The 18598-nt window shown below is 48.4% G+C and overlaps 1 protein-coding gene across 1 annotated transcript in view; it reads left to right on the plus strand.

Moving 5' to 3' along the window:
• Nucleotides 1-10001: 10001 nt before the first annotated feature.
• The window catches only part of LOC142904012 (cGMP-inhibited 3',5'-cyclic phosphodiesterase 3A-like), a 33431-nt gene continuing 24834 nt past the window's right edge, over nucleotides 10002-18598 (plus strand). The window contains exon 1 of the mRNA XM_076049942.1: nucleotides 10002-10949. Coding sequence (XP_075906057.1) covers nucleotides 10014-10949 — 936 coding nt within the window. The 5' untranslated portion in view covers nucleotides 10002-10013. The remainder of the gene's footprint in view (nucleotides 10950-18598) is intronic.

The raw sequence follows: 18598 nt of genomic DNA on the forward strand, positions 1-18598 counted from the left end.
GGCACTTAGTCGCGCAAACTGCCGCAATTCTCACAATCCGCCGGGATGTCGCCTGACATTAATCCGCGTTTCCATCCACTTTCTTCCACGTTCTCTCACCGCCCCCCTGCCCTGCCCGCTTGCATCTGTTGCTGAAAGCGCAAACGTTCCCTACGGGAACGGACGTTGGGACGATAAATAGCTCCGTCTGGAAAAGCAGGAAGAGGCGGGACGGGAGCGAGGGATCCCAGCAGTCCATCGCCCTCTCGCTGCCTCGTATTCAACCTATTTGTGGTTTTCTGAGATGTGCTTGCTGGGAAAAAAAAGGAAAAAAAAAAGAAAAAAAGAAAAAGACAATACTTTTCGCAGAGGTGCACAGGAGATGTGTGATGCATAAATCGCATCAAGTTCTGGGCAAACAGTCCGTTGTGACTCACATCACCAGGTGGTTGGTTGGGTTGCGTAACTTTGGCCCTCTGCATTGTTTTAGAGGCTGCAGTCACGTGGCAGAGGGAATGAGAGAGACGTTGAGCAGAAGCAGGAGGAAGCCGGTGAGGTAATGATTTCGCCGCTTGGGTTTTATTAACTTTATTTACCCCTCGTAATAAAGTGCGTGCAGTTACCTGGGAGCTGCGTAGAAAAGCCGCATTCTTTGGACCTTCCGTCAGGAGGGGGAAAAAAATCTGGGGGAGAGCTGCTCATTTCCTCGTTGTTTCTTTATTTCTGAGAAGTGCAACCAAAAAGGCCTTCTGGGAAAGGACACACCTCCACCTCGCTCCCGAGCAGCCACATTTTATTACACACTCTGGTCCCTCTTTTACGTGTTCTCTCTGTTTGTACCTGGTTTTCATTGCAGACTCTGGATTATAAACAACGGAAAAACCTTCTCGCTGTGATACATCAGGTGTCTCCTGTTCCACACAGCTTTATTTACTTCCATAAAAATCTGCTACACTTTAATGGAGGTCCCTCACGTTGATACACCTGTGAGCCCCTGCAAATCTAAAATGAAATCATGAAATTTGTTTTTGACTTTTTGGCTTTAACTGTAAACATCATTTAATATACACGTACAAAGATAGTTGGATTTTTTTTTTTTTTTTTTTTTTTACACCATTTCTGCACATCTGCGGAAAATATGCTTCAACCTAACGTTTCAAGTCTTCTTGGACAATCTTTCCTTCCCACTCGATCTCAGGCCTCCCAGCGTTCATGGCCCATAATGAACAATTACATGTGGGTCCACCGGCTGGCTGCGAGTCACTGTGACACTGGTACAATCGGCCACGAATGACTGCCTCGCTGGGCGCTAAAAGGTGATTACTAGATCGGCTCAAAGAGGCCAAAGGACGAGGAGTCAGAAAGAATGTGGCTGTAAAAATCTCAGCCTGAAGTGACCACCCACGACAATGGAGGAAAAATCTGCATTCAATTTTGCTGACTAAAATAAAAAGTACTGATGTTTCCTGACGCCATTTTTTTCCTCTCAGTTTTAAGGTTGTTGCTGTGATAATTTAGCGGCTTTTCAAGGATTAAGTGATAGAGTAGCAAAAATGTTGCTCGTGCTCATTATCCACTTCTTCGGGTCGTCCTTCCATCCCTCGGTAGCAGGAGGCAGGAAGGATGTCACATGATATTGTCCTGTTTGAGCTGTGGCATCCTCAACCCTCCGATAAAGAGGATTAGCTTCTAGTCTTAGCATCTCAGCTTATAAACAAAAGCCACTTCCGCCCATAATTCACGCAAGGCCTCGCGGAGGCTCGGAGAAAAGGGGGATATTCCTTCACGACTCCGGTCTTTGTCAACATACTCAGCAGAGCAGAACGTATTATTGCAGGCAAACACAAGAAAAGAGAGAGCATGAATATCTCATTTCTGCTACATGCCACCAAACTGCTCCAACGCTCTGTTCAAGGAAAAGCACAAACAAACAAACAAACAAGAAAAAACGAACTACAAAATGTCCTTTCATTTTTACAGATTTTGGCCAACTACTCTGGCTCCAACTGCTGCTCCATTGTTGACCCATTTTCTGTCCTCCCTTTATCGTCAACCATCACAATCAGTTTTGCTGGCAAAAAATAAATGAAATCCCGTCCGCCGTGGCACCGTTTCCAGGTCTTCGTCTGGGAAGGAGCTAACTTAAACATCCATATTGGCCGAGTCGTGCAGCCGCCGCTTTATTGGATGAGAAGAAAGTGCTGCAGAAGCTTAACCACAGTGTCCCCCAGGAACGGTTTCTATTTCAGTGTAAGTACGCCGTCAGCCAATGGCTACGGATGAGGTTACTGGGGATGAGAGTGGTGAGGGAGGGGGGGACGGAGTGTTCTTCTTCCCAGAGAGCCAACCAACCAACGCGTGGCTTTAATTGGATCTTTACTGGAACATATGATTTTGGAAACTTGGTGTAATTGTGCAGTAAATGGTAAATAAAACATGCACAAAGCATGATTATGGTACACTACATGGAAAAATCCCCCCCCCCCAAAAAAAAAAAAAAAAAAAAGCCCCCTTGTTAAAGCTAAACAGCTACAACCCGCAATCGAAGTAAAACTGGAAACCTCATTGATTTGATTCTGGAAACGAGCTCCGCCCCCACCGAGACCTGAATCGCCCGGCCGTTGGGCCCGTGGAGAACCCTGCCCCCCCCCCCCCTCCTAACGTGATGCTGTCGGGGCCGGGTGACGGAGAAGAAGCTCTGGAGTTGAACCAGGGGCAAAGTGGGAGGCCGTGGTTCCAAGAGGAAGAGACGATTGCAGTAAATGGACTGGTTGTGTCACTTACAGTAAGATCAGCGCCGCTGACGTGAGTTCTGGGCCGGATCTCAGTCAGGATGAATGTTGCATGAATAACGCCACTCGCACACACACACACACACACACACACACACACACACACACACACACACACACACACACTTGTACACAGGCTCTTTATTCACACACACAGGCATATAAAAACGAAGGCTGTGCGCGAGCGACGCGTTGCCTCTCTGTAAGGATGATCGTTATGGAAAGACAGACGTTTAGCGTCCAGGCCTGCGGCCGTCTCTGACCTTGCTGCCGCATCGATGCTGCATCTCTGTTTTTTCCTTCATGCGTGCGCGCGTGCGTGCGTGCGTGCATCCGGGCACGCGCATCTTCGCCCGAGTGCTGCAGCTACGCGCGTCCTCGGTTGCGTACGTGCGCGTAACAATGTTTGTCGTTCCGAGGCTGCGCGGCCACGCGTGAACATGTGCTCCTGTCTTAAGCAGCCCCGCCCCCACCCCCTCATCTGCCTGAGCATGTCTGCGTTTGGCCTTTTGGTTTTCGGTTGCCGTTGCATTTTGGCAGCTCTGGACTGTGGCCTCTTTGCACTTGGTGCTCAAAAGAAGAAGGAAAGTGAAAATATGTCGACGACGGAATTGTTTTTTGCCGAGCGTTCCTGCGGGGAGCTCCAACAGCCATCGGTTCATCAGATCGACGTTCCGTTGGCCATCAGTAGCGCAGAACCCGAACTGACATTTAAAGACACAACATTGCATCCAAGGCTGAATAATTTACCAACATTACCTTTAAAATGGACTGCATGGATTGACTGCATGGATTCCCTGCTGTTCATCCATACATCACTTATATTTATATAAATAATTTATTTATATCATTTACATTATGATAAAAGCCCTGAGCTGTGTAGGTCAGTGCATTCACCGCACTCCCTTTTAAGCTAACGTCACGCGTATCAGAAGAGATAAAATGAGCAGCTTCGGGAACCGTCATGACGCGACACTCTCAGCATTGTGAAGCCACGTCTTCAGGTTACTTGGGACCATTACTCCATCGGCCAGCCGCGTTAGATGACAAACACTCCGGCCAACAATATGCCGGTGAGCATAAATATAAATATGTAAAAGAAGGATTAGCATGAGGTCCGACGGAAAAGAACAACACATGGAGAGAAAGAGAGCACGCAGGACAATGAGAGCCCCTCAAAGCGGCTTCGCTCAGCTTCACAGGGTGATGCCATGATGGAACACACACACACACACATACACACACACACACACACATGGATTAATTTAGGAGCCCTGTATGCGACCTATATCCCAGCAAGGTAAATATCACCGTACACTCCATTATAATATAGACGAGTTCACAGTCGACTGCAGCATCCGGAACCCACAGCTGGAATTTCAGGTTTGTTGACAGTGAGTGAGAGCCGTGCGGCACTGAGACGCACACACGTGTGTTTATTATCCCCTAACGTGGTATTTGTGTCACTTTAAGGTCCCACTGACAGTATCAGGCACCTCGTACCTGGGAACTAGAAGTGCCTAACTATCTAGTACCTCAGGTACCTGGATCTGATCTGCAGAAGGGATTGATTGGCCGCTGATTGGCTCAGTTGAATTTAATGTTTCAAGAGATTAAATTGGTGAAGGAATCTGGAACAACGTTCGCACAATAGAACCCAATCTTGTCTTGGATTCGCCCACACCCTCGACTAAACGACTAACTAACACCTTTGTTGGACTTGATGTCTTGCTCACCTGTCGGCGGTGACAGAGAGCCGCTTGCTGTGTCACTGATTGTGCGGCAGTGTTGAATTTCTTCCGATGATCCTCACGTCTCCTCCTCATCTCCAACCACCACCACCACCACCACCACAACACCGTCTGGCCACCGCTGGGACCTCCTATTTACTCTTTTTTGAGTGGGATTTGTGGGTTTTGCTGGAAAGTGATGTGCAGGCACACACACACAAGGTTGTGCATGGTTGTGTGTGTGTGTGTGTGTGTGTTGTCCCAGCGGATCGCGGCAAGAAAGAGGAGGGTCAGTCGGAGGTGACGCATCGGAACGGAGCGACCGTGTGTGAATAAATTGGACTGAGACCGGCGTCGGAGCTCAGGTGCAACCACTCCCCGATAACACGTCCGCCCTTTTCACTCTCTCTTTTCACGCCTCGTCGTGCACCCACGTCGCTCAGGACGTTGCATACAAATGAAGGAGGCGGATAAATATCAGGCTCTTGCCACACGGCGGGCGCTCCTCTCACGACGCACGTCCACACCAGGTGGATTTGCAAACACACACACACATGTGCAAGCGCACACATGGGGGTGGAGTTCACTGGAGTGCGTGGCCCCTGGTCCACCCGGGTGGAAGTCACACTCTTCCAGGGCACTATCGCCAGTCCGCGATAAGCCCGGGATTCCTGCAGGGTCTGCAGACACAGCCTATCACGCTGCAGAAAACAATGGAGCACCTGCCGTCCAGCTGCACAGAGCGACTGCTCTGGCTGTTTTTTTTTTACTGCTCCTACCTGATAAAGATAAAACTACTTAAAACACAGTTGTCAGTAGGACTTTATGCGATGTTGCCAAAGACGGTGGTCTCCTTCTGCAAAACAATCAGTTTTCCCGCCCCGCTCCTGGAATCTGTTCAACTTCCCGCTTGTTGCCGGGTCTCTTCTCCCATTGGCTGTTGCCCATGTCATCCAGCAGCAAAGTGTGCGTAACGGAAGGCTAAATCCTTTTTGCACTTTATCCACATCTTTAAATGATTGTCCTTTAGTTTAGTTTTGTGTTGTGTGAGTTCACTCGGCGGCAGCCTTGCAGATGCTGCCTTTTTCTCTCGCCCTGGTGAACGTGCCGTCTGTCTTCCCGTGTCAGGCCGCCGCGTGTTTGTGTGTGCGGGAGTTTGCATGTTCTTCCCTGTCGTTGGCTGCACGCATTCCTGCAGGGCACTCACTCGGGCTGCCTCACACACTCCAGACACACAGCGGCTAATTAATTGATGACTCCACTTTCGCCCGTCGCATGAACTTGCGAGCGGTTGGATTCCTGTCACTTCTTCAGCTCATACGGCGCCGCGGCAAAGACGCTGCTGCAGGTTCAGGTTGCCGCAAATTCAATTGCAAATCCCCAAATGTTGATTTGCTGACGACTCGCCTGTTTGCGTCCCTCCCCTCAGTCGACTGCGGCAGCCATTAGCGCTGTAGCGCTGCGTTTCCTGCTCTTCCTTGTCAGGACGTCTGCTCCACAGCCGGTCTGTCGACTCGTTTGATAGCTTCCTTTGGATAATTTGCAATTCCGGCATTTTTGGGTTCTTTTTTTTTTTTTAATGCATAAAACACCACGTGCTCCATGAAACATTTATCAAAGCCTTTCAGAAGATCTTTTCAAAGTTCTCCGTGCCGACGAGGTTCTGGACAGGCTTTATAATCATTCTCCTTCTGCGTGTCTGCCAGGGGGAATGATTTAGTGAGAATCCAGTGTTCCTGCTTCAAAGTGCTTTTTTTTTTGTAACTTTCTTTGACGTAGGAGTGGAAGGTTTTTTTGGGGGGTGGGTTGGGGGGGGGGGTAGGTTTGGGAGAGAGGGGTTTGTGTGAGGGTTAATTCTGCTCTAGCGATGATAGAACACTCGGGTCTGTTTTCCAGCATCATCAACACATTTTGATGTGGAGCCAAAAGTGTAATCACATGACGTATTACGGCAGTGCTGGATGCTGCTCCTACCGACCTCCTAACAGTAATAAAAGGTTCTAAGCAGTTTAAAGCAGTGTTTTGGTTCAGGTTGGAAGGCCTGATTGTCATGTTTGCATTTTTCAAAATAGAGAGACTGCTTCGTTTTGATTTGCTGTAAAATTCACTTGACTGCCGTTTTCCAACAATAATCTGCAGCCTGCCAAAAGTCCCAAATTAGAGCTAGTCCTGGAGCTGGCGACAACACCCTCAGCCCAGCGCTGACTCTGCCCCCTCAGACCGCCCGGTTGCTGTAACATCAAGCAACTGCAAAGTCCCATCGAAGCGTCCGTCTCAGCAGGAAGCTGAAACCCAGTGCATTTTGACAGCAGCTGTAAACGGACGTCTAACTGTTAACAACTTTTTATGTCTCTGTCCCAGGGTTTGTGTAGGAGTCGCTTTTATTAACACACTCCCCCCTGGTGATACTCTGCTCATGACGTCACTGCGGGTCATTAATATTTGGATGTTTTGACTGAAGCTGTGAGTCATGTTTCTCCAGTAACAATTGGGAATAACAGGCTCGGTTTGGTTGATGAAACGCTGCAGCTCACCACCATGTACAGAAGTAGTTGAAGTAGCGCCGTCATCCAACAACTTAAACACAATGTGGCAGTGAGAAGCCAGTGCAAGCACGTACGCACAGTTGCACCTTTGCCTGCATTCCCAATCAGCGGGCCGCAGCAGCACTAGCAGCAGCGGTGCGGTGAGCCTGTTGTCTCTGGCAGCCGGACAAGCGGCCAGTGTGACGTCGCTGCGGCCCAGAGTGTCAGAACATGACAAACAGTTTTACAAGAACATTATCCAAAAAAGGTTACGGCAACAGGAACACATTCCGGGCAATGGTGGGCGAAGAAAGGGGAAGTTGACGTGGGCCGTAAACGTCACGTTGCAACATGGGCGGAAAACGTTTTCATGCTGGACGTTGAAATAAATCACGTCGCGCAACACACACGGTGGCTTTATGCGTTTGCATGAGATAGCTGAACAGCCCTCCCTCATTAAGCGGCAGTTAGCCGGGTGCTCAGTGTTTACCAGATGTTATGTTCTGCCAAAGTGCAGCTATTTGAATGATAAATCACCCGGCATTCCTCTCAGTTCTTCGCCGCCTGTGTGCACGTCGCTCCTTCAGTGCTGTGTCAGTCGGCCTTGACCGAAAAAAAATATATATCATCATCATCATTATGAGTCTTATCAGTCTTCCTAGAAGTGATTTCACAATTTGAAATCACACGAAAACCTCATGTTTTGTTGATTTGATTATTATTGTACAAGACAAGACACCTATTTGAAACCTGCCAGTCGCTGGTTGAACCACCAACAATGGCAACAAAAAACAAAACGTGCTTTCAATTCCATTTTTTGGGGGGAATTTCGACACGCTGATGACACTGTCAGCTCTGCCACAGCATTGGCTGACACTCAGCCCTTCATTCAAATCTTAAGATGCTTTTCTAAATCAGCAATGGCAGCACCAAGAATCCGTGGTGAAGAAATTAAAAAAACAACCGCAGCTTCACAGTAACGTTTTCATCCTCCACACACTCAGACTGTTAGCGAAACCTCAAGCTCTGAAGAAAAAGGCCTTCTGACTGCAAACCAGATGTTATAGGCGTAATTTGATCTCCAGTATAAAAAAAAAAAAAAAAAGCGCAAACATCCTCAACCTGGCGTGCGTCTGTTTTCAGCGAACCTTGAAGTGAGATTTATTTTTCAGACGGCTCAGCAACAGCAGACACCACAACGTGAAGAAGCCCCGCCATCCTGCTGCTCTTGACTGATTAGCGCACTGAGCGGAAGCGTTTACATTGAGTGTCGGCAAGACTATATACCATCGGCGGGCATGAATGTGGTTGTGTAAGCAATGGGGGGGAAACCTGATGAAAGCCCAAAAAATCAAACACACGCGCACACTTTGCACATCCAGTTCTGTCCGCCGTTCGGGACGTGATTAATGACGCTGTTGCAACACTTCCTTCACCGCAACAAGGGCAGCGCGTCTGGACAACATCGCACAAGGTCAAAGGTCGAGGACTGTTATTACCGGGGCTAATTTTACCAAACCGTGATTTACAGTCCACTCCGCGCTGATGTGAAGCAACGACATCGCTAATCCTTGCTAAAGCCGAGCCCAGAGTGTCGTTTACACTCAACTAGAAAAGTGTAACTCAAACCTTAAGTGACTTGTCATGAAGTGCAGGGGCGAATCACAAGATTTATGCTTTGATTGCACTGTTTGTACCGGTCTGTGTTGCGTAACCCGAATGTAATAAAGTATGTTCCTGTTTGGGGAATAAAAAGGAAGCCCTTTGTGAAGGTTATGACGCCAATACAGATGTGAAACAAACTGCACCTGCTTGGGCAATGACAGCTCCTCTTTTTTTTTTCAGTTAAGTCAGGGATAATAATGTTGAACACTTGGCTCGTTTGCTAATCCGCTTGACTTGCAGAGGCAACAATTTTTGTGCAAGAACCACAAAAGGATTTTTTTTTTTTTTTTTAACCATGGCCCTCATGCATGCACCATGACGGGCAATGAGATATCGTGCACTTGCAGAATGAATCCATCAGGACAGCAATGCCGTACTTGATAGGACTTTATGCATCTGTTGAAATCCTCTCAGTGAATGTAGGGCAAACAGGTAGAGTAACTTGTCACAGGACGCAGAGGATGATGTGATTTAGAGTTTTAATCCCAGAAGATAAATCGCAGGCAGCGAGATGATTAAAGCTGGAGGCTAAATGTTGTCCTTTGTTGTATGTAGTATTGCACTTTTTTTTTATTAACTTTGGTTTCTCGGCTGCACTATGGAAGCGGCCAACGGCAGTTGGATTAGATTAAACACGTGCTTGGTGGCAGATGACAAAGACAATAGCTCACAAAGTCAAATTGCCCAAACATATCACAGGATGTTGGTCATTAATTCATACAACCATCAGGAGTCAGGAAATCCTTCCCCCAAACACCTGCGTCCATCCTGGGACATCCAGGAGCCGAAGCCCTGGACCCGCTGACCAACGTGGTGAGAAGAGAGGTGGGAGGTGATGGATGGATCACCGATGCAGCACAAATAAGGGATAGTTTTTTTTTTTTCTGGTGGGAGGGGAGAGATGGAGGGAGACTATGGGGAAGAGAGGAGGAGGCAGTGGCCCGCATGTGTCCAACAACCAAAGAGGTCGTTTGGTTGCTTCACTACAGTCGAGAGTCGCACCAGAGACCATGCGGGCTGGTTGTTGTGCACCCCACAAAAAAAAACTTGAAGAGAAGTTGTGAGCCCCTCTGATCACCGTGCACACTTTGAATCTGCACATATACAATACTTGTTGAACTTTTCTTTTTTTTTCTTCTTCTTCTTCTTTTTCCTTTTTCTTCTTCTTTTGGCAGCGCACGTGCGCACGTTTGCGCCATCATGCCAATTAGCCGCAGGTGAAACGGCATCAAGCGTCGAGACTCCCATCCCCTTCGCGCGCGGGACGTCCCAGCGCTTCAACCCCCCCCCCCCCCGCCCCGCCGCCCCTCCTAATAACGGCGATGGTGCTGGAGGCGGGCGCCGACGGAGGCTCGGCGAGAGACGACAAAGCTCCCCGGGCGGCGGTGGCGTCAGCGGCGGCGTCGGAGCGCAACGGCTACGTGAGGACGTGTGTCACCCCGCTGCGCCGGAACGCGGCGAGCCAGCAGTCGCGGCTGAGACTCGCCGCCGTGACACGGACTTGCCGAGGAGTGTCGTCTGCGGTTTGCGTCGCCTCCGTCTCCGTTACTCTCGCTCTGCTGCTCAGATTGGTCGACTGGGATGCAGGCAGCAGCAGCAGCAGCAGCGGAAATAGCAGCGACCCTCGCGGCTCTTGGCTTCACTCCGCGGCGGGCTGCGCTCTGGAGCTGCTTTTCGCGGCGTGCTACTGCGTCTCGCCCGTCTTCTCCCTCGTAAGTGCCTTCTTCTGGATCGGACTCTACCTGATCCGTTGCGGAGTGCTCGTCCGCACCGCCGTCTTCCTGCTAGCGGTGTGCCACTTGGGCGAAGCCGCGGCGCAGTCGCTGCTGCGCGGCACCGAGGAGCAGCTGCTGTCCCTCGGCGCCACCCTGGTGGTCCTCGGCTGCCTGGGCAGCGGGGCTCTGCTGGTCGTGCGGCTGCGTCAGGGAGTGTCCATCCTCGTCTTCATCAGCGCCGTCCGGGCCGTGTCGCTCGTCTCCCTGAGCCGAGTCCCGGCCAGCTGGAGACCCTACCTGGCCTACCTGCTGGGGCTGCTGGGGGTTTTGCTTGCGCGGTATGCTGACCGGCTCCTGCCGGCCTCAGGGACCAGCGGGACGGGGTGCTGTGGCTCTGTGACCGGGGCGAAGGAGGAGGACATCCCTGTCTTCAAAAGGAGACGGAGGTCCAGCTCCATAGCGGCCTCGGAGATGATGGCTCACAGTCAGAGCAACAGCAAGTCCCACCGCAGGACTTCGCTGCCGTGTATTCCGCGGGACCAGGTAAGAAGAAGCGCCCGAGCCGGACGCCCCATCCTGGGGCTTGATGTGTTTGGTGTTTGGCTTTGACCTTCCACTGTGTGTCCGTCATGGCATCTCGCCAGTCTTTCTTTCTTTTCCCCCCCCACTGATGCGCGAGGGCTTTATAAACATCCGGGACAAAACAGCAGCCTAATAATAATAATAATAATAACAATAATAATAATAATAATAATAATAATAATAATAATAATAATAATAATAATAAGACCTTGTGCAAATGCATCTATGGCATATCTCTAATTCTAACATGATGTAATGCTAAAACAACCAATCAGTAGCTCCCGGATTTATTGTTCGTCTATTATTTTATTTTTCTGTGTCACTTGCTCTGCTAATTTCATCATCATCGTCATCGTCATCAGCAGCAGCATCCTCCCTTGTTTTGTTCCTGGTTTCTGCTCTCTCTCCCCCCCCACCCCCCCTTCTTTATTTCTTTTTAAATGATGGGCAAATGGATGGACGGCGCACTCGACATTCCGACTCGCAGAGGTGTGAGGTCACGTCTAAATATTTTGAGAGCCAGTGTTTATCGTAGGCTCCAGCCAGTGGTGTTGGCGCACGTGTTTCCCGACTGCGCACATGAGGGAGCCAATTTGATACGAGCGTGTCCTCAGCAGAGGAGTCGTGCCGCGCTGCCTGCTGGGATTTATTGAAGGAGTGTGGGCAGAATTAGTGCTTTTTTGTGTGTGACGATGGGGGTTAAAAAAAATTATATAAAAAAAAATAAGATAAAAAAAAAAAAAACATGGTCGCGTTTGTTTGTTTGTTTACATCGTTTTCTCCTATTTTGGTATAAACCCCAGAATGGAAATTATGAAGTAGATGTTTACAGGTTTCATAATAGTTACAACAACAACAAAAATCATGAATGAGCTGCTGTAATGCTGCTTGAATGAGCTAACTAGGAGCTTGGAGCACATTCCCCTGTTTGTTGATCCAACTCTCCCCCCTCCATCAGCAGAAATAGCTCAGCGTTCCGCTCCTGGAGATAAATAGCGTCGCCTCCTTTCTGTGCTACAAAAACGTTTTCTTTTTTTGTTGCTGGATTTTTCCTGTGAATCAGCATCATCTCGATTCATGTCGCGCCTCGTGTGGAGACGCGCACGTTGGAGGTCTCTCTCGTGAATCGCCTCCTCCCGCAGTGACTCCTGGGACATGAGATGTGTATCAGGATCATTTAAGAGGAGAACTCGGCGTCCGTCTAAAAATACTGCTTGGCAACAACACAAGCAGAGATGCTGTTTTTTTTTTTTTTTTTTTATTTTGGGGGTACCCAGGTTGATAGCTTGCACTGTAGTCTGCACATTTTATATGCATCAGCAACATCAAGACTCTCGCTGACACCTTTTGCTGTTCACATCAGTTTGTGCATCGACTTGCAGCAAACAACCCAATCTTCTTGTTATACTTCATACAGTCTTTTAATGAGGTGCTCGATTGTCGTCATGCTGGGTCAGATCAGCCTGCCTGTGTTTAAAGAAAGTGAATGCAGACAAAGTGGTTTTCAAACGGATTGATAAGTAAACAAATGGGTGGTTTGGCCAGTAAGTTTGCTTTAAATGTGAAGGAGTTCCCTTTTTTCGATAGAAACTACTACCGCTGATCAATTAGAAGGAAGCACTATAAGGCCAGATGTGACATAAAGGTTCTATGATGCCGTTACACTTAATTAATCTGTTTCTTTTAAAAATGAATATTGAATCTTTACAAACACCTACAGGCTGAAATACCTAATATAATAACTTGACGGCGCAAACCAAACTGATGCACTGATCTATAACTTTTTTTTGTTCATATTGAAATAAAAGGACAGATGGACGAACACATTTTGAAATGTTATATCCCTTTTTTTTTTTTTTCTTTCTTTTTTTTGGTGAGGTCCATAGCTGATCCCTCATCAGCCGTCCGCTTTGATGCCTGCTTGTTTGCTGCTAATTGGTATCCGGGGAACGCCGAGTTAGTGGACTGTCTGTTCTATTAGAATGGCTCCATTAGCTGCTCCACCTAATCGTGTATGGAACAAGGGGTGATGACAAATTGAACTTTAAAACTAAAAAAAAAAAGAAAGAGAGAAAAAAAATGGGTGGAAGTATAAGCAGCTGCTGAGGGCAACGCGTCCTCTGAGGCTCTGTCCTCGCTTTGCAACCTGTCCAAACAAACACTGATGTAGAGAAGACACACACACACACACACACACACAAGCAAAAAAAAGCTCTTCTAACAGTGTGTGATACTCACAGCACTTGGAGATAATTAGCAGACATCAAGATACCCTAAAGTTTGAGAGCTGAACGAGGTCTGGCTCTGCTCAGTATTGCATCAGGTGACAGAAAGGTGAAATATTCCATGATGGCATGACCAGTGTGGTTTTAGTATCCTGTTGTTGTAATTAATTGTAATTAAACAATGCAGACATTACAACATTCAGCCGGACTGGGAAAGGTGTGTTCTGTGGTCGCTGTAAGGTGAAGCTCATTTCTTTAGAACCAGTTTGGTAGTTAGTTTGTGTTTCCGTCCCCAGAATGTTGCACCGGAAAACAACAGCAGAGGTTAAAGGCTAATCTGAGTGACCAGTTAACTAGTAAGCAGTTAACAACGTCCACAGATGGGCAAGCTGGACCACGCAAGAAACGTCTGAGCTGTGCGTTACCGGCGATGAATGTATTTTATGAGTTGATCCGATGGTGGTGCTACAGTTGAGTGTTGCGTTGAAGTTGCAAAAATGTCAAATCGGATTGTTCGAATGATTGTCTTACACGTGGCGCAGTGGTCAGCGCTGCCGCCTCACAGCAAGAAGGCAGTGGGTTCGATTCCAGGCCTGGGGCCTTTCTGTGTGGAGTTTGCATCATCTCCCTGTGTCTGCATGGGTTCTCTCTGGGTTCTCCACCTTCCTCTCACCATCCAAAAACATGAACGTGAAGGGAATTGGGAACTCTAAATTGTCCCTAAGTGTGCGAGTGAGTGTGAATGGTTGTTTGTCTTTGTTTGTCTCTATGAGGCCCTGCGATGAACTGGCAACTTGTCCAGGGTGTCACCCTGCCTTCGCCCTATGACAGCTGGGAGAGGCTCCAGCAGACCCCCGTGACCCTGAGTTGCAGAGTATTGAAAATGGACAGATGGAAAGCACCCAGAATCATACAATATTGACTTTGAACAAACACAGTGGCTCCTCACGTTGATTCCATCATTTCTTTTTTCCGCCTCCTTCTCGCTAAAAGTCTCTTACGGGGCGCACAGACCTGGTAGGTCGGCTTTATCCGTACACTGTAGATAATGAAGCTCTCCAGAGTGCAGTTGTACCTGAGCGAAGCGTGGGTTTTCATCAAGCGCCGCTTGTGCAGTATTTATGAAGCAGGCTGGTGCAGCCTGCCAAGCCAGAGGCAACACAGACACGGCGTCAAAGTGGAGGCAGCAAAACACGTCGGCGCTCCTTGCCATTTCTTTCTCTCTCGCTGTTTTTCCCGCATACTTCTTCGGCATTTTTCGAAGACGATTACGATTTTGTTTGGGTGCCGGGGTGATTGCGCAACGTCGGGTTTTTGGTATCTGAAGGTGATTCCACTCTGAGGCGCCTGTGTTTCCAGAGTAGTTGCATCCGTTTTCAGTCCCCGTCTCAGCGGGACAGAGATTTCTGAGGTGAAGACTTGTGCTGGAGGTTTTTGGAGTCACGTGGAATTAAAGCGCTCGGCTCCTGACAGACAATGACAACAGCTATAAAAAGAGAGATACGGCGTAGTTAAGAAAGTCTCGTCTCCGTTTCCGCATTTTAATACGTCACAATTTGAAGGAAAAAAGCTACTCCAAAAAAAATGACTGAACTTTAAGGGGAGGGAAACTCTATTTTTGTTGAAGATTGCTATAGACCTTGTAGGATCTATGACATGGAGAAAGCTCATCTCATCATCATGTATGTTTTTTTCCATGTGAGCAGAGGGCCGCTCACATTTTAAAACCCAAAAAAAGAGGAAAGAAGCAAAGAGCAACATTCTCACATTGACGCAACACAGTCTGGTTGCCAAAGAGATCCATCTTGCACCTAATAAAGTCGTGCACAAGAGTTTTCGTGGGAACTTTATGTTTAGACCAATGGGGGTGGGAGATTAACCACCAGCTGCAGTTCTGCATTTTATTTCTGACAGTTAAACATTGTGAAGGTAAACAGACAGCTCGATTCGCTGCAGTCCTTTTTTTTATGTGTATTTGTCACTGTATTCTAAACACTATGTAGCTTACCATCCTGTATTTCCTCATCACTTCTATCAGATGTTACCTCCAAACATTTGGTTAAAAAATAACCCACAAAAAAAGAAAACGCCTCAGACTCCAGCAGCTCTTTGGCAGCACTGAAGCTGTCACACAAGTATTCTAGCAACGTGGATTCAAGTGTCGAGAATCTGAGCTGTCGGCAGGGCGACGGCAACAGAGAGCAGACCAGGCGGCTTCGCTCAGCCTCCGCAGGACCTTCACTCATCTGGCTTTCAAAGTTCTAACCTCACCGTCCAGCCGTTTTTTTTATTTGTGCCAAAAGACTCCCAACGCGAGGCCGAAGAGTTTAGAAAGAGCAGATCTTGTGTTCCCCCACTGGGGTTGGTTCATCTTCTGGTGGTTTGTAAAATGTTTGGCTGCGTCAGGTGCTTTTAAAGAGACGGGACGGACGGACACCTTCCACTGTATCATCACCCTGCGCACAAATGCAAATGGTTTCACGAAATGCTCGTATTCATCCTCTATCATGTCTCTCGTCGAAAGAATCTGTTTGGAACACCACCACCCCCCCACCCCCCCGCTGGTGTCTGTCACCCAGCAGGAAACAGAGGAGGGGGAGACAAATGCTGCTTCATTCAGAATAGATGTCAATGAATTATAGATTTGACAGGTAATGATAATTTCCAAGCTACACATGCAGACTCAATCAGGGGGAAAATGCTCTCGTGCATTATAGGATGAAATTTTAACCGTCTTAGTCGTGATTGTTCATCGCTTGACAAGAAGAATATATATGATGAGACAGATGTACAGTGGAGAAGTAGAGAAGCATTAAGCAGAGAGCAGGCGGGCACGATAGACTGGACGTTTTCCAAATTGGTCTGCTGGGGCAGCAGCTCAGACTTGCCCAGCTTATATGGAAGTAAAGGAAAGACTTGGACGGTGATTAGACGAACCGCCTGATTTTTTTTTCTCTTTCTTTCATTGTACTCTCCAAAGGGCAAAGATGTTGTGTATCCCTGAGTTGATTTGATTTGATTTATTGACTCGCACACTTTCAAAGACAGAACAACACACGATTCAACACAGAAGGTTTGGAAACAAAGAGTGCCCGCTGGAGAGGGAAGGGCAGCCTCACGAGATTGCATTACTAAATCACTGAAAACAAAATAGAGCGGTAACATTGTTCAACGGCTTTAAAGACAAGTGGATAATTAGCCAATCACAGGGCAGCAACTCAATGCATTCAAGCTTTGAGACGCGGTGAAGTGAGTCCACGTGTCGATTGTGGTTGTTCACCAAGTTCTTCGGCAGCTGCGTGGAGGAAAAGGCCTCCTTGACGTCAGGGGTCAGAGGTCAGGATGGGCTACTTGAGCGACTTCCTGTTCTTCTTCATCGTCTTTTTCTGGGGTTCCCGGTAAGCCGGTTGTTTATGGAATTCGTTGAAAAAAAAAAAAAGTTTTTCGTTTGTAAGCTGGCAAGGCGGGCGACCAAGATTTCAGTGTTGGAATTCACGCCTGGGCACAAAAACTTTTAGCAAAGCCTTTGTTTTCATGGTTGCAGCTCGTAGTTGTAGCTTTTTTTCTTTTTTTTAAAAAAAAAAAAAAAAGAAAAAGAAAAATAAATATGAGGGGGGAGGGGACTGCATGAAGTCGACATGAAGATGGATGAAGAGAGGAGGAAATCTGGGGCTGAGAGAAAATTAGCACAGGACGCATCCTGCCCCGAGCTGCCGTCAAGTAGCCAAATTTGTGCGAGTGACTGCGTGTTTGAGTGGACGTGTGCATGTGTGTGTTTGTGTGTGTGTGTCCGCGCGCGCGTGCGTGTGTTTGTGTGTGTGCGCGCGCTTACTTTAAAGAGACAGACAGAAAAGGAGAAACATTGGAGGAGGGGTTGGACCGGGATGAAAAAAAAAAAAAAAAAAACTAGCTGGAGGGGAGCTACGTAATGCAGGAGCCTTTGCGTGAGAGAGGAGCAGGGGGAGGGTGGGGGAGAGGGAGAGGGGAGGTGGAGGAGAGAGTGGAGTGTTGAAAGATTGGGTGAGGAGGGGGGAGGAAAAAGGAGGATAAGAGGGAGGAAGGAGGACGAGGAGGGGGAGGGGGAGGGGTGGGGGGTGTTTGCTGCTGCTGCTGCCAAGCGCGGCACAAGTGTTGATGCTAAAAGGACAACGATCTGGTCCTCGTGTTCGCTGCTGCTGCTGCTGCTGCTGCTGCTGCTGCTGCTGCTGCTGCTGCCGCTGCTGCTGCTGCCGCTGCTGCCGCTGCCGCTGCTGCTGCTGCTGCCGCTGCTGCTGCTGCTGCCGCTACTGCCGCTGCTACTGCTCCAAAACACAGCATCGCTCTGAGCTCTTACATGGACTCACACACACACACACACACACACACACGCACGCGTACACACACAAGAGCTGCCAAGGGAAGTTTATGTTGACTGTGTGTGTGTGTGCGCGCGTTTGTGTTTGTCTGCGCATAATGTGAATGTGGCTCCGTGCCATGCACTCCCACTGAGAGAGGAGAGAGGCATGGAGTGTGATGGTAAACACACACACACACACACACACACACACACACACTTGCTGTTTGTGAGTAGAGTGGCCTCCACAGTTTGCGTCTGCAAAGCAACAGCAAAATAATTTTAACCTGCACTGGCCACTACACATGCTCACACATTCTCTCTCTCTCTCTCTCTCTCTCTCTCTCTCTTTCTCACACTCTCTCTCTCACACACTCACACACACACACGCACACACACATGCAGTGGCTTCCCTGCTGGCGCTCCAAATGAGGTTCGGTGGCCTTGGACAAGGATCGCCTTGTCTCTATGTTCAGTGGTGTGTTTTTGCTCCAAAATATGCCCTCTGCTGAGAGGTACGAGGGAGGGCGGCAGCGTCCAGCAGCAGGATCTGGATCCCTCTCGCACACCGGAGCTCTGCTTTTTCTGCTGTGTCGTGCACGAAGCCTCCTAAATCGCAGTTGCTCCTCCCGCAGCTTCGGGATTCCCGGATTTTTGCCTCTTTCCTGTCGGCAAGCCGGGAATCAGTCGGAGGCAAAACCGCACTGGAGTGTATTTATTTTGATGTGAGGCTGACAAGGTAGTTGTGCGTTGGGTTGATAAGGAGCGCCGCAGTCAATTGCTTATGGTGGTAATTAATTAGATCAAAGCACACGTTAGTTTGGGTTTATTCAAATTAGCCGTCCAACTAAACAAACTCAACCTCCAACCAAAGCCGGAGTAACAACCAACCAACCAACCAACCGACCAATGGTCACGCATGGGTCGCCTGCAGCTGCACTCCCTGATCCATTTCCCTGACTGGCAGAAATACACAATTAGCCATTAAGACCCGTCATTGGCTGACGACACAATGCAATGCTGCCTGCAGGTTCTATTAGCACAGACGAGCT

The sequence above is a fragment of the Nelusetta ayraudi genome, unplaced genomic scaffold (genome assembly GCF_046127955.1).
Source record: "Nelusetta ayraudi isolate G7.1 ecotype Tasmania unplaced genomic scaffold, CSIRO-AGI_Nayr_v1 ptg000120l, whole genome shotgun sequence".
In the NCBI taxonomy this organism is placed as follows: domain Eukaryota; kingdom Metazoa; phylum Chordata; class Actinopteri; order Tetraodontiformes; family Monacanthidae; genus Nelusetta; species Nelusetta ayraudi.